The sequence below is a fragment of the Sebastes umbrosus genome, chromosome 14, assembly GCF_015220745.1.
Source record: "Sebastes umbrosus isolate fSebUmb1 chromosome 14, fSebUmb1.pri, whole genome shotgun sequence".
NCBI classification, from domain to species: Eukaryota; Metazoa; Chordata; class Actinopteri; order Perciformes; family Sebastidae; genus Sebastes; species Sebastes umbrosus.
In genome coordinates this window covers 13,678,763-13,703,071 of record NC_051282.1, presented here as the reverse complement: position 1 = coordinate 13,703,071, position 24,309 = coordinate 13,678,763, and the positions used below count along the sequence as shown (strand labels likewise).

At 41.0% G+C, this 24,309-nt stretch overlaps 1 protein-coding gene across 1 annotated transcript; it reads right to left on the bottom strand.

Annotated features, from left to right (window-relative positions):
- Positions 1-4,320: 4,320 nt before the first annotated feature.
- rab3db (RAB3D, member RAS oncogene family, b) lies at positions 4,321-22,499 on the bottom strand. Its single transcript, XM_037792860.1, has 5 exons — positions 22,152-22,499; positions 14,301-14,537; positions 5,937-6,055; positions 5,436-5,560; positions 4,321-5,310 (listed from the first exon to the last, which is right to left on the bottom strand). The coding sequence occupies exons 2-5, from the start codon at positions 14,535-14,537 to the stop codon at positions 5,123-5,125; spliced, it is 669 nt and encodes a 222-aa protein (XP_037648788.1). The 5' UTR covers positions 22,152-22,499; the 3' UTR covers positions 4,321-5,122.
- Between the last annotated feature and the right edge of the window lie 1,810 nt (positions 22,500-24,309).

Below are 24,309 nucleotides of genomic sequence, written 5' to 3'. Positions count from 1 at the left end.
GGAACCTAAAATAAATGGATCCAATGATCTGATCTAGGGATGCCCCGATCCGATATCGGGTTGCTACTGACTCAAAAAGCTGGATTGGGTATCGGTGACAATCGGGCCGATCTATTCAATTCAGTTATGCTTACGTCAGCAGCACGCCGAAAGATCGCATAGCTGAGGGAGCTAACAACAAACATGTCAGCCGTTTGGAGGTATTTCACGCTTGCTACGCCAACAAGTTCTACAGCTACTTGCAATATCTGCAAAGCCAATGTTTTGAGGGGTGTCAGTAGCACTGCAAATTATAAAACAGGTACCTCAAATCAAGCAATCTGATTGGTTCATAGCCGTGATATAATACAGACCGGCACATACGGGTACTTCGCAAAAGGTCAAGGGCCGCGCCCCCTTTTGGGGGAAAGAAAACCGAAAATCCATTTAACCTCGTTGCAGTTTGACGTATGTTTGGATTGTAATTTTGACAAGTCCGTATACATTCATCTCTTTGTTTGTTTTATACACACATCTTGCTTGCACCTGAGCGATCGCGATACCTTAATAAATTAAAGTTGATCGCCGCCATGTCCCTTCAGTCTTCCCCCGTCCCACACAGTGGCAGGATATTGCTTATCCAGACTTCTATACATATTTGATTGAATCATGTTAGGCTAAGTGTTGTCTGTATATAACCAACCTGTTAATAGCCAACTGTTCAATCTGTAGGCTGAGATTTAGTTGGAGACGATAGTCTGATGCTTCTATAACGTTAATGTATGACTGTATTACTGCTGCAGCCTCACACTCAAGCTATCGTTAGTTAGCCATGCTAGTCACTGTTACCAACATCATTTAGCCATTTACCACACAGACAGTGAATATTAACGTATCGTATGTGCCTCAAATCTCAGTGTGAAAGCCTCGGTTAACCCGCTACACAACAACTTTTAATAATTTTCTCTCCTGTGACAGCCAGTTTCTTTCTTTCCCCCCTCTCAGCCTCGGCGATGACGCCATGCTGGTCTGGTCTGTAGCTTGGAGCCATAAAGCCACTCTATTATGTCTTTTTTAGGACACGGCAGGGGAACAAATCGGAGATCAGTGTTTTTGGATTTATTGTTGGTGCAACCAACTACACAGCAACTCTTCAGCATAGCGTTATTACTATTACCAGTTTGTTTAAAGTAGAAATTTGGAGACATGTTTCAACTTCTTCTGTTGCCGCCCATGAGGGACACGGGATTGTTTTCCCCCCCAAAAGGGGGCGTGGCCATGAGACCCTACTCTGGATGACGCACTTTCAGTATCACTCTGCGTCTGAGATAAAAAACGTTGCCAATGTGTTGTCATGGTCGCTTAGCAACAGTCACAGGGGGGGGATCACTTCCTCCAACACAGAACAGGTTACAGATACAAAGTAACAAAGTTAGCTGCCAAAACCCGCTACGAAATGTAAACGATAACGTTCATCTCCATTAAAAAAATCCAGCCGCTAAACGACACGCAGCGCTACATAAAGAGGAGGTTCCACAATGTTGCCCAGAATATGCAACATACCACAGCCTGTCGTGAGCTATTGCTTAAATTAATACAAACAACTTAATCAAGCACCTCCAGAAGCATCACGCTAAAGAATTCGATGGGTTCAAGCCTGATGTTGCCTTATACATTACATTAAAGAATGATCCCAGTCACTTCCACACAGTGAGGCATACAGCATATTATTTAAACACTGGTATTGGATCGGTACTCTGTATCGGCTGATACCCAAAGCCCAGGTATCTGTATCGGGACTGAAAAAGTTGGATCGGTGCATCCCTAAATCTGATCTCCCCTCTTTTAGAAAGCGACCAATCAGGAATGCAACACATGAAAACAAATAGATCTTAAATATAAGAAAGAAAGAAAGAAAGAAAGAAAGAAAGAACAAACCCCAGACTAACAGCTACAGACTTATTTGTACAAAAGCGCCAAAAGAGTCAGTAGTTTGTTGCAGATACCGGACAAATTGGTTAGAAATTCATCAAATATCAGTAGCACATTCAATATGTATTCAAGCAGCAGCCACAGGTGTAAGCTACTTTAGTCAAACTGTCACAGATATTATATCAAATGCTCAGCGATGCCTCTTCATTCCATTTAAATACATTGCAAAGCTGCACACATTGTTGAAATACAAATGTAGTGTTATGCATACACAGCCTCCTCATGTTAAAGCCCTGCAGATGAGATGCTAATATCAGATATCTGAAAACCATATCACTATTCAGCAGTACACACACTGGCAGGAGAGATAACTGACCACGGGCTCATACAACAGCAGGGCCGACCACCAGTTAGTGAGTGACCCAACCTCCGAGTTGTGTGGGCTTTGCCATGACAACGTGAGGCTGTTATCGTGATGCAGAGGTTATGGTTGATATTAACTGACGGTCAGTAGTCGGCACGTGGACAGGGATGGTCGAATGGCACTGTAAACGACAATTAACAGAAAATAACAGCAAAAAGATGTGCCCTTTAGTAAGTTTCTTTCCATTCCCGGTTGGTGGTGCAATCCAAAGACAATTCAAATTTCAATTCAGGACACGGGAAGGTCGACCGTTTCCAATACTGAAATGTCAAAAATGGTGTAATGGAACAAAAAAAAAGCTACGTAATGTACAGTTTAACAGACAGCAAACATAACATAAAGTGGAATGAAGATAAAATCTAATTTTATTCACTTCAATGAGAAGATGAGATTTACAGTAATCGCATATAAAGTAACACATTCTGCACCAGCTCATTGTTTTTCCTGATAGTGGCCACAGCACAGTTATCCTTCTCAGAGATCACTGTTCTTCCCTTTCCGAGTGCACACACACACACGACCACATACTCACACACACTGTGCTGCATTTCCACAAAACAGTCATTATGTCAGTAACAAGAAGAAAAAGATAATTCACCACTTTGTAAATACTTAAGCATAGTAGGTTTGCCATGCCGACTCTTTTGCCATGCAGTTAGTGCAGTTAGTGGATTGGTGTGTGTGTGTGTGTGTGTTGTGTGTGTGTGTCAAGGTGAAAGAAGAGTGTGTGAGTGTGAGAGAAGGCGTTAAAGAAAGAATGGCACAAAGGGGTGAGCGAGGACATGCCATGCGGCAGGTCACGCGACAAGTACAAGTGTCACCGGTGTTAAACGACTTCCTCACACAAGCACACGAGCACTGTGAAGAGAGCAGAGCTCAACATTTGGCATCACCATCACCATCAACCTCCGGCTGTGTCAGCATTAGTGCTCAAGAAAAGGCTTCAATAGTCTCCGAGAGGCATTGAGGGAGGCAAAGGGCAGTACAAGACTGGTTTATTATGACATTCTGTTGGTTTTCATTATCACCTTGATTGATGCTTGATCATCATAATAAGTAATCTCTATTAACAAAAGATTCTGCATTCATATGCAGAATCTGTAGGCAACGGGACAAGGTTTTGGTATCGGAAGCGCTCTGGTTTCCGTTGGCAGTCCGAGTAGTATTGACCAATCACGTTTGAGCAGGCTTTGGTTGAATGCAGGTAAACGGTCCATGTGGAGAGCAAAAGAGGCGGAATGCATGGGCCGAAATGCAATCTGGGAACCCATCGGGTTAATGATTTTAACCCCAGAAACAACAACATGAAGTCATATATTTATTTTCACAACTAAATCTCATTTGGCTGCGCCGTACTGATATATCCCTATTGTATTGAGTGTATTCAACATTTGATGGAATCCAATTTCTTTTAAAGAGGACCTATTGTGCGTATTTTCAGGTGCATAATTGTATTTTGAGTTTCTACTACAACATGTTTACATGCTTTAATGTTCAAAAAACACTTTGTTTTTCTTACACCGGCTGTGCTTTTTTCTCTCTCTGAAATGCTCTGTCTGAGCTCCTGTCCCCCCTCCCTGAAAAGCCCAGTCTGCTCTGATTGGTCAGCTGGCCCACTCTGTTGTGATTGGTCAACCAAACCAGACTCGTCAGACTCCGCTCTAACTAGCTTTGTTTGAGTGCGTGCCAAAGTAGTTGTGAGGCAGGTATTATGCAAATGTGTTACTTGGTGACGTCACCACGTTACAGAAGAAAAGGCGGGACTTCAAGCAGGGCGTTTCAGGCAGTTCAGGAGCAGTGTTTATGTGGTGGAGAGTAACTCCCTTTGGCGTGGACTTTGCAACTTTGCAGACCTTTTACATGCACAAAAACTATATAACTAAACACTAAAGGAAAGGGGAAAAGCACAAAAGCATGATAGGTCCTCTTTAAAGATTGATCCCTCTGTACAGTAAATATGAAGCTACAGCCAGCAGCCGGTTAGCTTAGCATAAAGCCTGCAAACAGGGGGAAACAGCTGGCCTGGCTCGGTCCAAAGGTACCAAAATCCAAATGCTATGTCTTGTTTGTTTATCCATACGAAACACAAAAAAAGTCTTCATGCTAATCTAAGCTTTCCGGCTGCTGGCAGTAGCTTCATATTTAGCATACAGACATGAGAGTGGTATCAATTTTCTCTTCTAACTCTCAACAAGATAGCAAGTAAACGCATTTCCCAAAACTGAGTAACTGTTCCTTTAAGCCTTACAAAGCTCAATATGCCCTTGTTTGAAACATTCATCATTTCAAGTACAAAACTGAAACCTAAGCACATGTACTGTATTCATCTCAAACAAAACAATGAATGCCAAAAGTACAGCCATCTACAGACACTATTTGGCATCACTAGCTTTCTAGCTATCTGAGGAAATGAAAGCCACTGAACAAATGTTTGACATACAGTAAAATTTAAAATGCTATGGTGGTCAAGGCGGTTGACGTGGGGGGTGGACAGAACACAGGGCAGGCGTTAGTGGACTATCAGCTCACCACAGAGCTGGAAACAGAGACAGAAAGTGGGCCTCTTTAAGGTAAAACACTGAAAGAGGGGAGGGGTCTGACGGCGCTGATGAAGATTATCTCAGCTAGCTATCCTTTGTTTCGTGCTGAGCTGTGTGGCTGGAGTGAAGAGAGAGGAAGAGATGCAGCACTTTACATGGTTGAGGCACAGAGAAGGAAGGTCTTCATGTATGAGTATCAGTATGTGTGTGTGTGTGTGTTGGGGGAGCTGGTACGAGGGCAGACGGTTTAGCAAGCACAGCCCCCGTGGTTCTCTGAAGGCGAGTCTTTAAGGGCCTGGTTCCTGTGGTTGGACACGAGGTTGATGTCTCCCTCCATGCTCTCGTTCATCTTCTCACAGATGACGTCCACCAGACGCTCAAACACCTGCTTCACGTTGATGTTGTCCTTGGCGCTGGCCTCGAAGAACTGGAAACCTGAGAACATGATTTCATTTCATTTATGAATAAATACAGTAGATGTATGAATACGATATCTATTGGCAGAAGCTGGCAGGTGGAATTTTTACAAACAGATAAAACTGTGTGAGAAACAGAGTTACCTAGATCCTCTGCCAGTCTCTGGCCATCCTCTAGGGGTACGATCCTGTCGTCCTCCAGGTCACACTTGTTACCAATCAGGATCACCTGAGCATTGTCCCATGAGTACGTCTTGATCTGCGTTGCCCTGTAGGACAGACATCAAGTTTCACAGTCTACATGATTGAACAGAAGCAGTAAAAAAAACAAAAAACATAGATCTGTAAAGAAATATAGATCCCAACATATATATTTAATACAGAAATGGACATGACCAATATGGATAGATAGGTGAAGGAATCCATAAAAACCATAGGCTGCTTGCTTTTACACCTCACACTTCCAGACTTATAGGCAAAAAGGCTTTGTAATTGACCACATGGTGGGGCTATCCATACCAAAATATTTCTTCCTTGGTCCATGGCCTAACAATTCTCAGATAATCTAACTAAATGACAAACGGGACAAAAAACATAATCTCCTGGAGTTAGTATTAAAATGTTTTTAGAAAATGTCGGACTCACCAGTCCTGAACTGCGTTGAAGGAGTCCTGGTTGCTGATGTCATACATGAGCAGGAAGCCCATGGCTCCTCTGTAGTAGGCTGTGGTGATGGTACGGTAGCGCTCTTGCCCTGCTGTATCCTGCATGTACACACACACACACACACATATATATTTCTACACTACACTTCAAAACACTATATATTTATCAAGATCTACAAAACAAACAAAAATCGTTGATTCCCCTGTGATCATTCAATATGAAACCACAAGGGGGCAATATTGTTCAAACTATGACCTGTTGCTGCAGTACTTAACCTCTTACAAGTCAGAGAGACTGACACAGTATATGTGAAGTAGATCCATCATTTAGCTATTAGAGTGAGTGGTCTACTTAGATACCAGTCTGATTCAGAGAGACTGTAGATGGACAGTTATTTCAGACTGAATATACAGAGTGGTTCAGTGCAGTGGTTTCCAACTTCCCCCCCAAATACCTCTTCATCAATGCCACCCATCATATGCCAAATTTTGGTAAAGTTTTTGGAATACGATTAATTACATAAAAGTGGATATTGTTGCAATATTTTAGATCGGTTTAGTCAGGTCTCAATTTACCAATTTTCAACCATTTATCAATTAACTATTAATAGTTAGCTAAAAGTATTGGAAAATGGATGAAAATTCAACCTTTTAACCGTTACCAAGACAATCCGACTGCACTCACACTAGGCTACGTAATTATTTAACGGCAGATGTTATTGACGTGGGTCTGACGTGGGTCTGCTGTGGTGCTGCCAAACGAATTGTGGGCATTATCTCCTTTCCTTTCATAAAGAATGGTCCAGTCTACCCTATGCTAAAGGAGATAAGAAAGAAAGCACTGAAGCACCTTTCCTTAGCATTTAGAGAATTCAACCAGCTCCTATCATGGTATATCATACTATCATACTTTGATAATTATGGGTCATTTCACTCAGTTAGGAACCTTCCGAAGCAAAAAAGACTATTCAACCGCAGCCCTGGATTTCACACACTCCCAACCACAACGAGTAGTGTTCAGGTGTTCCAAATGGCTCAATATGTGGACTTTTTTTTAATGGTATAGCAATTTCAGTTGAGCTACTCTACAATCTGGCAGCTGCAGTACCTCTGGTTGGGAATCACTGCTGTAGTAAATCATTGGGAATGGTGGGCCGGTACACTATCAATTTCATTATTCGTGATGAGAAGCTTCTAACAGTAATAGTAAAGTAATATTAAAGGAACAGTGTGTAACATGTTGGGGGATCTATTAGCAGGAATAGAATATAATATTCATAACGTTGTTATCATTAGTGGATAATCACCTGAAACTAACAATCGTTGTGTTTTTGTGAGCTTAGAATGAGCCCTTCATATCTACATAGGGAGCGGGTCCTCTTCAAGGAGTCCGCCATGTTGCTCCGCCATGTTTCTACAGTAGCCCAGAATGGACAATCCAAACACTGGTTCTAGAGAGAGCCTTTCACGTTTTTACAATACCTGAAGGCCACCGTAGTTCTCCGACGCGCTTGCGAAACTGCGGTAACGTTAGCAGCAGAGTGCAAAACCGTGGTACCGCCAGCCACCGTATGACTTCTGTTGCTCCTAAAGTAGCGTTATTATGGTAAGGATGGCGTTACCACAATTTTGCACCGCAGTCTTGGAAAGGGAGGAGTGAATGGAGGGGTACTCAGTTGGTTGCATTCTGCAACCACACCACTAGATGCTGCCAAATCCTACACACTGTACCTTTAAAAGGTATTTTCAAATCAAATTCAAGTCAGGTTTATGTCTGGTTTAATTAATAGTGGGTAAAAAAAAGTCGGAAAGAGAAGTATGGATCCTGTGTACTTGGAAATATAGGGCTAAGCCCTTGTCTTCACACCACCACCAGAACGCCACTTGCTCCCCTCCACGTAATCCATCAGAGGATGGCATTTAGATATGAAAGCTCCCGCCACAATCATTTCTCATCAAACCAGGACTTCTTCTTCTTCTTCTTCTTCTTCTTCTTCTTCTTCTTCTTCTTCTTCTTCTTCTTCTTGCATCAATAACCAGCCAGCAAGGACAAACCCACAGATAACAGAAATAGGAGCGTCACAGAGTCAGAGGCTGTGTTGCTTCCCAGCCAGGGCGAGTTTATCAGAGGCATCTTCTAATTAAATGGAGGCTATGTGTGATGTCACAGTCGACGGCTCAAAATAGTTCAGCGGGGTGCTCGAAGCGAAAAGATCAAACAGGTAGTTGGTAGAGCAACTCCTCCTCCACTCTCACGGTTGGTGTCGGAGTCCTTCATTTGCATCTGGGGCCGACAATAAGTGTGTGTTTCTGTGTTTGTCTGATGTTTTCCTCACGGTGAGGAGGAGGAGGAGGAGAAGGAGGAGGAGGAGGAGGAGGAGTGGGTTGCCCAGGTAACCGGAGAGGCCATTGAGGGTTATGAATGTTCCATTACAGCCAGGACTGCTCTGGGTGGTCGGCCCAAATGATCCCTCTCACTTTACAGAACAAGACAGAGTCTGCTGTATAAATCCTTTTATCAGAGACAGCAGAGGAAGAAAAAAACATTGCTTACCCTCGTTATATTCTTTCCAATGCCACAGTCAGACTCTGCTTTCTGTCTGGGGTTATTTTTGTTTTATTAAAAGTGTGAAATAGTCCAGGTCCATCCTTATCTCATCCATGCAGAGATGAACAAATATTTGGCAGCGTAATGGGGGCATCTAACCAAACAGACAGTCTCCAGGGTTGCTATAATCAACACCAGCCAGTAAACAAAAGCAGCTCCCTTGTGTGTGTGTGTGTGTATATGTATAATGATAGACAGGGTGGGGTTTAAATCAGGCCTCAGGACTCTGACGTCACTGGGACCCTGATCTTTAAACATGCGTCACCTGCGTTTATTTTAGCTGCCGACAAAAAACAGCGGTGGCACACACACAGGATATCGTCCCCTGGGCTACCACACACAACATACAGTGAAGTGTGGATGTTTAGTGTGCGAAAGGTGTGTGCGCGTTTGCTCAGAGATCAGAAATATATTTCCATGACACAGAAAAAGGAGGGATGTAAACAGTGTGTGTACACAGCGTGAACACACACTGTACATATGCTTGAGTTGCCAAGTCCGCTTATTATAAGCGACTTTGGGATTGTTTTCCTGCAAAGTCGCTTACAAATATTGGTAGTTGTGTTTTTTGGGGCTTTTTTCTAAAGTGTAGTTCTTAATTTTGGGCTTGTTCCTGTCAATGTCAATTTCAATGTCAATTTCTTTAAATTAAGAAAAATGTAAAGTAACAAGTTAAAAAATGAAATAAAGAAAATGAAATAAAATGTTCAACTTCTTTTAGTTTATAACAAGAAAATGTGAAGTTACAGGCTAAAAATGGTTGCAAAAATGCAATGCAGTGCAAAAATGAAATTAATTGCATGCAATCCAAAATAACTTCTTACATATATATATGAAGTGATCAAGTGGCCGCCTCGCTCTCATATTGTGGTAGGTCTTGTTTTGTGCTTTTTTGGCTTGTTTCTATCTTGTTCCTTGTTTCCCTCGCAAAATCTGGCAACACTGGCGTGAGCTCTGTGTATTCACTGTGTAAGGGCCATGTGGTGTGTTATCAGGTGAGCCTGTTTCCATGACACACAAAGGGGGGAGGCTAGCAGCTGGCAGAGTGAGGTGAACGACGACAATCTTTGTATAAAGATCTGGTGTTGTTCAATGGGACCTAACATGAATTTAACAACCAGTAAATTTCACAAAAGTTGATCATTAACACCACATAAGGGAGGACTCATACTAGGACATGCCCGCCGCTCCCACACCCTTTAAATACACTGCTACGTAGCGCTGCAGTATATCTTCATTATGTCTCCCTCAGATGCTGATAGGGAACTTCCTCTACTTCCTGAGCTTAGGAAATACCAGGTCTCTTTGTCATTCCCCCAGCACCGCCGCTAGTTACGTCAGGGCCGGGCACGCACAACATGCCAACGTCTCAAAACCCACATTACACACATTATACAGTCATTACAGGATATTCTTTCGCCCTCCACCTCAGCCGTTACAACATCACACCCCGTAACACTGCATATGATTTAATAAGAGACACATGTTGGGTCAGGTAGGCAGGTGAGTGTGTGTTTTGGTGTGGGCTCCTCTGCTGCTGATTCATCTTGGTCACCGTTTGTGTATCTTACAGCACAGTGGCTCACACGTTGTTGGTTCAAATGAATCATCTGTTTGAACAGCCTTAATGATGTATATCAATCGGATTTGTAGTGTACTGTGAGGAATGTGTGCCAGAGAAAAATTAAGGATACACCTTGTAGAACAGTGTTAAAAGCCCTGCAATGGATACCAGGGTTACATTTTGTTATGGAGACTGTCAAGGGTGTTGATCCGGCTTAGGCTAACTGTTTCCAGTCTTTAGGCCAAGCTAAACCAGCTGCTGGCTCTAGCTTCATATTTACCATACAGACATGAGAGTGGTACCGATCGTCTCATCTAACTCTTGGCAAAAAAAGGAATAAGCGCATTTCCCAAACATTTCTTTAAAGGGGGTACTCCAGCAATGTAAAGTTGGGGGTATTAAAGGGGAACTACACACATTTTAAAAATTCATACATGTTATATGGTCTAGGATGGTCCAAAAATATTAGTAAACATGAACTACTCTCTCCCAAATCCAAAAACTAGAGCGCTAAAACTCAAACTTGTGATGTCATAGGGTATAGACAATGAATTGGGAGAGATGACACTGAGAGCACCCAGGGGAATGATCTGAGTATATGGGAACATTTTCTGTTGTACAACTGAGAACACTACAGTAGAATAAAGCTAATTTGGGTATAAGAAAGAAAACAAAATCAGTCTCCCATTTATTGTCTACATACTTGCCGACCTCAAAAATAGGGAGGATTTCTAAACCAAAGCAGGGGGTCTAGAGGTCCTCCCCCAGGAAAATTTGAGTCTCAGAGACTGTATTTCGTGCATTTTGGTGACTTAAAGAATGAAAATAACAGAATAATAAGAACACTTCAACAGCATTTTTATGTTTAAAAGGCATACTTTTAATTTTATTTTTATTTCTCAAGAAAGAAAACTGAATAATTCGCCCCTCTGGCAAGAACTTGTGGGAATCTCTTGCATAAACTAATATTCATCAGTTTTTATAATTGTTTTGCCACTGCTTGAGTATTTCTTTTCTCTTAGTACTTTCCATTTCTCTCTCCATCTCTCACTCACTGAAGGACCTTTCAGACACAACGCAACAACGGCACCACTGCGCTCTGAAACCCGTTATTTCCTGTCTCAAACTTGTGATGTCATCAAGTATAAAGTCTGGAGCTGCTCCATAGATAATGAGTGGGAGACATGCTTGTTTTCTTTTTTTATACCCAAATGAGCTTTATTCTACTGTAGTGTTGTCAGTTGTGAAACAGAAAATCTCTCCCAATTCAATGTCTATCCACTCTTTATACCCTATGACATCACAAGTTTGAGTTTTAGCGCTCTAGTTTTAGAGTAGTTCATGTTTACTAATACTTTTGGTCTGTCTAAGACCATGGGAATAACATGTATGCATTTTGAAAATGGGCGTAGTTCCCCTTGACACTACTGTTTTCACTGGCTGTGTAGTTCTCCTCGTGATGAGTAAAGTGACTTTTATTAAAATTGGTGGAGTTCCAGTTTAAACATTGACTGTTTAAAACTCTAACCGCTAATTAGCATCCACCTTACTTGCCTGGCTGTCTTTTAACCGCTGCATGACTTGCTGCAGCGTTGGTCAAAAAAAGCCACAAACACGTGAAATGTGACAATGACAACTTCTCCAAACTCGTGACGACATAGGCTAAATAGTAAACAGAAATTGAAAAACTGAATTAGCAAAGAGGAACCATTGTTATGTAATAACACAAACACTAACTGCACCCAAAAAAAGCTGAACAACACTAACTGCAGCTTAAAAAATGGCTGAATCATCACCTGAAAAGAAACATTATGAGCTCCAACAACTTAGCATTTACAGGATATTGTATGTGTTTCAGCCACAAAGTATATATAATCACATTACCTTGCCTGTGATAATTACTATATATTTTTTTGTCAAATGAAAGAAATCATACCCCTAAAACCTGCAAGGAACACATGGCAACTCAATTTTATTATTCGCAAATTCATTGCAACTTAAAACTGCATTACCAAAATATTATCTAAATTCCAAAACCATAAAAAATATAAGCTATAATCAATATATTTCCATTAACAATTGGTCAAATAGCTATGTAAAATGTGAAAAGGGGTCAAACCCACAAAGAATTATGAACAATTTGCAGCTCTCTTCAGCTTTATGGGACTTTTTTTGAGTCCCACAGCTCTCTGTTTTGTTTTATGGTCTGTCTTTTATGGTCTTGTTGAAAAAGCTTTAAAAAAAAAAAGCACTGTACTGTTCCTGCCCAGCAAACAGCAGACGGACACAGTTAGCAATCTGGCTGCTGTTGAAAATAATAAACATTTAGCAGCTAGAGAGCCAGATATTTCCCTCAGGATTAAAGCTAATGTTGCTCCGTATCTGATTGATGTGTAAGCACTGAGTACACTAATAAGTTCGCCATATCAATTTAAAAGGTGATAATGTGTGATGTGATGTGTTCACAGCTTGTTTCCGCCGCCCCCAAGTTACCAAAGAAATCATATTACAGATTTAATGAAAGGCTAAATACCTCCAGATCTGAGGTAAGACAGTTTCTTATCGTCCCATAACCCTGACCTCTAACTGGGCTTTATAGCATCAATTAAAATATGGAAACAGGAAACTCTTTTACTCTGGCGGATCCGTCTCCTTTATACTTTTATGTGAACACTTAGAATACCAGTAGATGCTAGATAAAGGTAGTGAGTAAGAATGTGTGTGAGAACCATGAGGAAGTCATGCTTTCTACACTTGCACAATTCACATGCTAGGCTTGCACAAGGGCCAAACCCACAATTCTAGACAAACCTTTTCTTTAAAAGGTCTTCAGACGTTTTGGTGTAAAGAAGTATTCCACATGGGCTTATATTCCTTTTCTTTATCATCCTCTCCTGTTTTTCTTTATTTACATCTAAAGCAATAAATCCTTGAAGAGACTGGAGCCTACATTTAGTTAACAACACCAAATTCAGATGCACATAGAGCTCAGGTGTATGTCTAATAGATTGAAAAAGGCGATGCGCTTTACAATAATGCATTAGCATTATTAAAGCATTATTAGCTAGAGATGCACCAATTGTAATGTTCTTGGCCAATACCAAGTATAATTGACAGCATACATAAACATTTTTGTAACTTTTCTTTAATGAAAAAATTAAATTATATGTTCATAATAAAACATTGACTATTAAACAGTGGGCTACCTCCAGTTCTGAAAAGTGAAGCCAATGTGGAAGTGCCTTAAACTTGCATTCTTTCTATTAGCCAGCAGGGGGCGACTTCTCTGGTTGCTAAAAGAAGTCTGATTGTATAGAAGTCTATGAGAAAATGAGCCTACTTCTCACTTGATTTATTACCTCAGTAAACATTGTAAACACAAGTTTATGGTCTTATGGTTTATGGTCAAGTCTTCTTCAATACAGCATGATATTTATTTAGTAAATTATGGTCCCATTTAGAGTCAAATAGACCATAAAGCAGAATGTGCTTTAGGGCGTGGCTACCTTGTAATTGACAGGTCACTACCACGGCGTTGTCCGGTCCGGGAGTTGTCCATGTTCCCGTCTTCGAACTTTAATCCTTTCACAGTGTGTTTTCAGTTCATGAAAGTTAATTGTAATATTTTGGTCACTTAAAAATGTCTTGTTCATCATTTGGTTGTGCTTAGCTCCATCCTCTCGTGTCACTTCTGGTTGCAAAAAACCAAGATGGCGACAGCTAAAAGGCCAAACTCGAGGCTTCAAAACAAACAAACCAATGGGTAACGTCACGGTGACTACATCCACTTCTTATATACAGTCTATGCTATTAAATAACTTACATTTTCTCCAAAACTGCACCAAGTTACAGGACCTTCTCTCACTCTCACTCAAACAAATCTCAAAATAAAAGTGCTCCAGGTTACTGGACAAATACGTTTTATATACTTAACGGATTCAGTGTGGACGGAAAGCGCCCGATGTTACGCAATGTGACGCCGTAGTCAGACGCTCGCTAGCTGTAACTAGACACGGTGTTACTGTCTGTATTAGCTGTGGCTGTAGTTTGGCAGCCAAAGCCTATTGTTTATGCTTTCTGTTAACTATTTCCCTTAAACGGCAGTGTGGTGATGCAATGAATGTAATACCGCTAATAAAAATCACAATGAATTGCATCTTGAGTTGACTCACCCAGATCTGCAGCTTGATCCTCTTATCATTGCGGAAGACGGTCTTGACCTTGAAGTCGATGCCAACAGTGCTGACGAAGGCCGAGGTGTAGGAGTCGTCTGCGTAGCGGAAGAGGAAGGAGGTTTTTCCCACGCTGCTGTTGCCGATGATCAGCAGCTTGAACATGTAGTCAAAGTTCTGGTCGGCCGCATCCTTCTGGGAGGGCTGCTGCTGAAGCCGCGAGTCATTTGATGCCATCTAGAGACGGAGCACAAGGAGAAATAATCCATCAAAAAATGAACTTAAATCTGTTGATTATTTTTTGATGAATCAATGCCACAAAATCGGTGAAAAATGATCACAATTTCCCAAAGCCCAAGGTGATGTCTTCAAATGTCTTCATTATCTCACCAACAGTTCTAAAAACCAAAAATATTAAATTTACGATGTTATTAAACAAAGCAATGCAGCAAAACCTCCCATGTGAAAAACTGGAACCAGCAAGAAATTGATTTGATTTTTGCTTGATAAAGTCTTTATTTATCTTTAAATAATATATTATATGCCTTTATTTGAGTGACAGGAGAGACATAAGAGGAAATTAGGGGAGAAAAGGATGGAGAAGGCATGCAACAAAGGTCCTTGGCCAGACATTGCGGTTCATGGTTGGCGCCTTAAAGGTACTGTATGGAGTTTTTGACCACCAGTGCTATGAAGCAATGTCTTTGCACATGCTTGAGGACGCAAATGAATGCTCGTGTCAGATCACTTTGATTTCATTTGAATTAGGCTACACAGTGGTTGGTTATGATTGGATATAGGTCCAACATTTAAGATGCCATATAGACATCATCGCCAACGTTCTACCTGGCTTAGACGTTAACCCCTTCATTACCATACAACACCTGAAAGTTGGGGGACAAAAAAGTCCAGTTGTCTCCCCTATTTCAGCACTTATGCTGCCCAAAATTTCTTTGATCAACTGTTGGTGGTGGCAATACTCAAAGAAGTGTAGAAGTGTAGCAACATGCCAACAAAAGTAAAGAAGAAGACCAAGACCATGGATGGAACCAACATATCTTGTGAAAAGTTATTCCTCAGTTTTCGTGTTTTTCCTATGAATGTCCAGCAAAACGTGACGAATGTCAAGCAACACGTGCCAATTTCCGCTTGATACATACAGTAAACTTACATCTTCACGGGAAACAACTTGGTTAGGTATAGGAAAAGATCGTGGTTTGGGTTAAAATAACTACAGATGTGGCGTAACTTAAGTACGTAAGTTATGTGACAAATAAATCAACGGTTATTTCTGGTTTCACATGGGATACGAACACCGGTCTCCTGGGTGAAAGTCTGGTGTTTCTGGACTCACCCGTCCACCCCGAAGCAATGTTTGTCGCGCTTTATAGTTCCTGGTTTATAATTACATGAATTACATAAAAATTTATTTCGTAGGATATATAGAAATTACAGAGCATTACTTTCCGTAGGTATAGCTACGGACGTCATATGAGAACAACCTGATGGAACACACAACACATCTGTCAGGCCTCAATGATACACACGATGTGAGTTGGAGAGTAAAACTGAATGTAAACAAATCTCATTGGTTGATGTCCTGTTCATCAATTAATTGATTGATCAACTTATTATTTCAGCACTACTGTAGAATCAACCATGCTCATCTCATTGTTATATTACAGAAGTTACAAAGTGTAGTTGTTATTGATCTAATATTGAATCAAAGCTTGGCCAGATGTTAGTGAAATCCATCTGTGATCAATGTGATCCTGTTACAGCTCCGATAAAAGGCTTGCAATCAAAATGAAAAAAGATAACAGCGAGATAAAATTTAGAATAGCTAACACTTGTGCTTTTAAATGATGGGAAGCTATGCCACCTGTCCATCTGCTCCATTGTAACCATTCATCTCAGTGTAATCTCCCCTGAGGGCAGGTATGAGATTGTCTGCCATTAAGCCTTTTAGTGTCACTCATCCACACAGTGGGAGGAAGGGGGTGGGGGGCAGCTGCACAGCTCTGGGTGTGAACAGGAGAACAGAGAGAGCTCGCCATGTCCGTCCCTCCCAACACACACACACACACATACACAGCTGATCAATCAATGCGGCTCGGCCCTGCTGCCTCTCTCTGGTGAGTCTCGTCTCCGTGGAGACCAGACCAGGGACTCAGCTGCCAGCAAGACCCATTAGTGGTCAAAGCAGTTCAGTTCACTCAGCTTTTAACTGGCCAGATGGAGGTCTCGGGAGCAGGATTGAGATATCTATCACACTAGCACTAAGGGCTATGTGAAAGAAGAAGAGAAGAGAAAAGAGGAAAGGAGAGGAGAGGAGAGGAGAGGAGAGGAGAGGAGAGGAGAGGGAGAGGAGGCTCATCACTTAGAAATTGGAGAAGCCTGGCAAAATCATTTACTCTGTGTAAATGTTTACTCTGCCAATAATTACAGTGCCAGGGTATGAGAGGACAAGTCCATGTTCCTTGCTTGGACACTGATAGCGTGGTATTGTACAGCTGTGGTTCTGTTGAAACAATTATCTAAAAGAACTGATTGCTGTACGAGTGAGGAAACACCAAAGACCCTAACATTGTTACTCATGAATTATTAAATATGTGCTACAAGAAAATATTTTGCTGCTGCCTGATAAAAACATTGTGAGACTTATTGAAAGCCATGCAATGTTGACAACCTTAGAAGTAGCATGACGGGTGTAAACTAACTTTCAGTTCAAGTAAAACATTCACATTCATGGGATTTATATTGTAATTATATAACAATAGTTACATACATTAATGGGACTGTATGTACGTATTTACACGTATAAACTAGGGCTGTCAAAATTAACACGATAATAAAGCCTTAACGCATAAACGCAACTTACGATTTTTAGGTTGTAGCAGGCTCAGTTTTAAAGCTAGAGTGAAGCATAAGATGGTATCATATGAAACTGGACACCCTAAGGAATCCATTGGTACCAACCATGTCATACTAGTAACGAAGGAGGCTAAGTAACGCTCCAAACTTATGCTAAATTTTGGCGAGGAAAAACTGGCATGGCCATTTTCAAAGGGTTCCCTTAACCTCTGGCCTCATGATATGTGAATGAAAATAGGTTCTATGGGTACCCACGAGTCTCCCCTTTACAGACATGCCCACTTTATGATAATCACATGCAGTTTGGGGCAAGTCATAGTCAAGTCAGCACACTGACATACTGACAGCTGTTGTTGCCTGTCGGGCTTGAGTTTGCCATGTTATGATTTGAGCATATTTTTTATGCTAAATGCAGTACCTGTGAGGGTTTCTGGACAATATTTGTCGTTGTTTTGTTAATTGATTTCCAATAATAAATATATACATACATTTGCATAAAGCAGCATATTTGCCCACTCTCATGTTGATAAGAGTATTAAATACTTGACAAATCTCCCTTTAAGGTACATTTTGAACCGATAAAAAATGTGAGATAAATTTGCGATTAATCACATTTAACTATGGACAATCATGCGAATAAATTATTTTAAGCGACTGACAGCCCTCGTATAAACATTTATTAATCGTTTTTTTATTGCCAATGAGTGAACAGGTTGTAACCTACTGTAAGCTAAAAAATTAGACCTTCCACGACTTTCTGGGTTTCCTCTATCAGCCTAAAGTACTTTTAATGTGAAGAATGCGGGGCGTTTTTTCCGGGAAAATCCAACAGCCATGATGTCATGCATGCTCGTGAGTGCCTTTGCTCTCTACATGGCTAACAGTGTGCAACGATAGCTAACGGTCGGTTAGAAAAGGAGTCCGCTAACGCCAACAAATGACCAGTCCCCACCACAACTTAGACTCCAACACAAAATACACTGAAGCACAAAAAACTATTCATGGAGGGACCTTCGTTTGATTTTGGTATCAAAACAGACCCCGAGCTGGCAAAATTCCTATTGGACAGGTAAGCTAACATTACTGCCAAGAATGTGAAATATATCGTGATATCGTGGTTTTAGCTGCTAATGTTGCTAACATTAATCAACATGATGCCTGTTAATGACGTTCAGTCTTGTGTGTGTCACGTCAATGTTTGCAGATGTTCGCTCGCGTCTACGTAGTGCGAGCACAAGCGCAAGCAACAGGACGCTGACTGTCGTTGACTCAACGGCTACAGGTGTCACTGTTAACAAGACATTTCTGATTCTTCCATAGAGTCCCTTTAACTTCCAGTCAACTAAGGCGTGAGGCACGCTTTCTACACAGCCTGTGCAACCCAGTGTGCTGGCTGATGTTGTAATGAAACGCTGCTGCTACAATAACACAATACTCTTTCACAACTTTACCTCACTGTTGCTGAATGTGCAGCCTTGGTAGGTACATGCCCTGTAAACGCAATCCCTTTAGACTGGGTATTACATAAAGTGCTGTGGTCAAGTCTTTCTAATCTCTCAAGACATTGCCTGTGAAATCACATGATGCCCGTGCTGTGTGAGGGTCTCCGGTGGTACATTTTTTGGGTACTTATAGATCCCATAGCACGGATCCACCCACTCAAAAAAAGTATATTATTTTCTTACTCCAACTTTCCCATCAGCTCAGCTTGAGCCTGAGGTAAACCCAGTCACATGCCCTTCATGTTTACCGTGCAGCTCAGGATGTCTGCAGGCAAGAAAATAGGTTCAGTGTTGTCACGATACTGGAATTTGATACAACGGGGGAAAAATTGAGATTGAGTGCATTACATTTGTTATTTATTACAAAGATAAATAGCTGTGTGTGTCAAAGAGAAGAAAGAGCCGAAAGTGCAGCTGGTACGGATGTATAGATAACGTTTCAAATATTCAGTATATTGATACTGGGGTATTTTTGACAACAGTAGGTCATACAGCCTGTAAAGACATTTCTTAAACGATATTCTCTTCCCCTTTTTACAAAGATGTCACATAAATTACAAGATTTACATAGTGTTTTTTTCTCACTGTGTGGTGTTGCTTAATTCTGTGGTGTCAAGTTCCCTCTGCGTTAGGACTGGGCGATATGGCCAAAATCTTCTATCCCGATATAAATCCTATATCAACATATCGTGACACACAATTATGTCATCTAAATTGATAATAACAAGCACATACTAACTCAAATTTCTCAGAAAATCGGATCATTTTGCACTAAAGTTCTTTAAAATAGTACTTTTCATTTGTCAACTAACCAGGAGTATCCAAAACTGTGTGGTTATTTCATATAGACTATTTATTTATTGAATTACCAGAAAACATGCTGTATTGTGATATATATTGTTATTGAGATATAAATTATAATATATATATATACGTATGTATGTATGTATGTTTATATATATATATACTGTATATATATATATATATATATATAAACATACATACATACAGTACATACATATTTCATATCTCGATAACTATATACTGTATATCACGATACATACACATACTGCACATACATATACATACAAATATATATTTCATATCTCAATAACTATATTTATAACACGGCTGTGTTGAATACTCAATTCTGATTGGTCAATAACGACGTTCTACGGTCTGTAATTTCTGTATTACAGACCGTTGCTATGTATAACAGACCGTTGCTAAGTATAACAGACCGTTGCTATGTATAACAGACCGTTGCTATGTATAACAGACCGTTGCTAAGTATAACAGACCGTTGCTATGTATAACAGACCGTTGCTAATTATAACAGACCGTTGCTATGAATAACAGACCGTTGCTATGGGTGCAGCTCTGATGTTGGACTCTGGCGGAACGTTTTTGTGTCAAAATATTGATTTCTTAAGTAAGTAGCTATGTAATAAGCGGGATAATGTACAGCGAGCGGGTCATTGAAAGAATCCCCACCCGCTCGCTGTACATTGTCCCTTACATATTACGATACGTTACATACATACATATACATACAAACATATACATATATACGTACAAACGTACACATACATACATACATATAGATATTTCATATCTCGATAATATATCACGATATAGCATTAGAAGTAATAGTTTTCTGGTAATTCAATAAATAAATAGTCTATATGAAATAACTACATGGTTTTGTATACTCCTGTGGGAATTAAATACTTGACAAATGGAAAGTGTATTTTCTCATTTAATTGAGAACTTTAATGCAGAAAGTTAGTACACTATGTGCTTGTTATTATCAATTTAGATGACATAATTATGCATCACGATATCTCGATATAGGATTTCATCACGATATGATTCCAATGAAATATGTAAATTATCATATTGAATTATCGTGTATGTAAATAACTGACAAGAAATACACCATACCAATTCAAAGCAATTCAACAACTGCCTTGAACATAACTGATGTCTGACTGGAAACATTATAGAACAACAATGGACACACACAAACAGAGTCCCTACTGAGCAGCTGTGATGACTCTGATAAGGAGCTCCACATCAGCACCTGCCATGATATCAGGACAGTCAGTCTCTGAGAGGACAGATATCTCTGAGAGGACAGTCGTCTCTGAGAGGACAGTCATCTCTGAAAGGACAGTCATCTCTGAGTGGACAGACATCTCTGAGAGGACAGACATCTCTGACAGGGACAGACATCTCTGAGAGGACAGTCATCTCTGAGAGGACAGACATCTCTGAGAGGACAGTCATCTCTGAGAGGACAGACATCTCTGACAGGGACAGACATCTCTGAGAGGACAGACATCTCTGAGAGGACAGACATCTCTGAGAGGACAGTCAGTCTCTGAGAGAACAGACATCTCTGAGTGGACAGACATCTCTGAGAGGACAGTCATCTCTGAGAGGTCTCTGAGAGGACAGTCAGTCTCTGAGAGGACAGTCATCTCTGAGAGGAGAGTCATCTCTGAGAGGTCTCTGAGAGGACAGTCAGTCTCTGAGAGGACAAACATCTCTGAGAGGACAGACATCCTCCAAGTAGTGACCGAGGATAACCATTTACTGAGCTGCAGTGTGGATGAGAATGGGAGCTCCTTTATGGCACACTGGAAGTGGCATTATCTCCAGTAAAACAGTCAGGTCTCTCAGCTGGCTCTGTTTGCTGAGTTAGGAGACAGCAGGCTGCCTGAGACCCGCAGGAAATGAGACCAGTATTGATCAGCTGGCAGCTGTCACTTCTTTCATTAGGGGGAAAAACGCAAACATAGATGGGAGATAAAGGCTGGGACAGTTTTATATCGACAGTCACATCAAATAATTCACATCTTTCAAAAAACTGTTCATCTGTCAAATGTTTCAAAAGTCGCTTAAAGGGTCATTTAATTGCTGTTTTGTAATTGCTTTTCCTCATGTTGTCCATGTATCTGTTTTTATGTTTGTTTTTTTTAAATTTCCCACTCACAATGTTGTTTGGTTATGATTACCCAGAACTCTTTAAAGATAATAATATAATAATGTTATTGTTGTTATTATATATATATCTTGTCCTAATTGTTTGTTATCACTATAATGTAGTCGTATTATTTCTTTATATTAATCTTGTCTCTATAGGTGGAGGCTTCAGATAAGCTCAGTGGGTTTTTTGCCTCTTCCTGCACTTTATATTATTCATTTATTTATTTTCTTATGTTGTAGCCTATAGTCTTAAATTGTGCAAAATAAATAAACAAATAAAAAGTAAACAAACTGGAATATTATATCATGCAATAATAGTGTGACGAACAAAAACAGACCCACACACACACACACACACTGGGTTATCATCAACCTGTGAGATTAAACTAAACTTTCCTCTGAAGGTGTCGCAGTAGCTCTGAGCATGAAGGAAGTGCGAGGCAGGAAAAACCTGCTGGACTCAGAAAACTTAAAACAAACTTACCTTCTTGTGGAAGAAAGCAAACGGTTCCTCTTCGACTCTCGGTCAGTGATACGCGTCTGTCTGTCTTCCGTGAGATGCCGAGTACAGTAGCTGCACGAAAAGCACCTCTATAGCACCTGAAATATCCTCTTTTCCTGCTCCAACAACAACAAGCACCAGCAGCCGACCTGCTCTCCTTCCTCGACAGGATACTTCTTCGTTGTGCGGTCTGGAGCAGCTCGGTAGTGTGTCTGAACCCTGCTGTATCTAGAGCTGTGAATGTGTGACAGAGTGAATGCGGACAGCGGAGCTACCGTTGAGGCTGTGTGTGTCAGAGTACACAGCTCGAGGAGAGGGCTGCACACAGTGCGTGCGCACGTGAGCTCGCGGGCACTACACTAATACACACACACCCTTGAGAAACAAGATGAATAGTTTCATAATATCTCTACGGGGACTACAGTTATGTCCAGGTTATTATTATTAAGTAGTTTAAAATAGTCATATTTATTGTACAATATTCGTATATCATCTCTGCAGGGTTTTGTTTTGAAGCTGTACCCAGCCAACATTTGTATGTGGGGCCCATGTGGGTAGTAAATGGGCTGAAAAATGGACCCTATATGGGATTGTCCATGGGTTCCACAATGGCCCCGTGCCAATTGCCCTTGTGGGTTTCATGCAGGAGTACACTGGGTGTTTTATGGGCCCAATCTGGGCAAAATAAACCAAAACCCATCTCGGTCCCAGGTTGAAGTTCTATGAGGGAACTAAATGGGGACTACATGGCCTGAAATATGGGTTGTAAGTGGGTTTGTCCACAGTTTCCATGTTGGCCCCATACACTAATTTCCCAGTAGTGACCCAACTAGGACCCACACGGGTAGCCGACCAACTTAGTTGACCCAAGTGGGCGCCATTTGTGTTGTCCATTCTGAGCCCATGCACTAATTTCCCATTAGTGACCCACCTAGAACCCACTTGGGTAGCCCACATGGGTAGCCCATGTGGGACCTAATTAGTTGATCCAAGTGGGCCCCAGATAAGATGCCCATTTTGGGCCCATACCCACTTGGTACCCCGGTACCCCCAGCATAACCCATGTGGGGCCCACATAACCATGTTGGCTGGGTAGTTGTTAGGCTTTTATTTTTCTCCCCTATGTTTCTACATATTAGATAAGATAAGATACTCCTTTATTAGTACTACAGTGCGGAAATTTGCAGTGTACAGCAGCAAAGGGGATAGTGCAAAAAACAAGATGCATCAGCTAACACAGTAAAAAAACAGCTAAACAAAGTGTAACAAAATATGAACCATTTAAATAGAAGGAAGTATAAAAATAGGAGCAGTATATACAGTATTGACAATAAACAGACTATTAACAAAATTGCACAAGTGGAAAATGATATTGCACAGTGAGAATGAAATGAAATTCCACCTGAAAATATTGCACAGTATGAATTACAGCTGAGTTGTAATAATGATAATGATATTGTACAGTCATTATACAGTATAGTGCAGTTATTGTCATATGTTTCTCTGGTATGGTAGCATTCCCATAATATCCCTATCAGCAGGGCAGGATTAACCTGCTAGGGGGCCTCGGGGCAAAAATTTGCTCCGGGCCCCTAATGACCCCCCCATTCTTATCTCATTGTGCATGTACCATAAAGAGACCTGGATACAGCGTGGAGGCTGGCGTCCGTTCATTCCTCTGAAAGTTGCTCAGTGGATGAATGAAGTCAATGAAGTCAAAATGGCTTGACTGTCGAGTGATAAAGTACCCAGATCTTTTTCGTCAATCTTCCACATCTGTTGGGCCCATTGAGCAGATGCACTAGCGTTTCCTTTAACCCCGCGTCCCAGCCTTTGGTCATTCACGTGAACAGAGGTAGAGAAATACCTCTGGATTCAGGTATTAGTGCATTTCACAACTTTTAGGACCTAATGATTTAAATAAGGGCTATTCAAGTGTTCATACTGGGAAATTGATTTACCTAAAAAACAAAATATCTGCTGAGTTACAGACGTCTCTTTCCCAAAGTAAGTCTATGGGGAAAAGTATTTTTGGGCCCGATGGCGTCATATGATGGACATGGAAGTTGTAGTACCACCGTTTGGCCACTATGAAAATTTGCGGCAAAGCATGGCGCTCTTCCTGCGGGGCACGGTATAT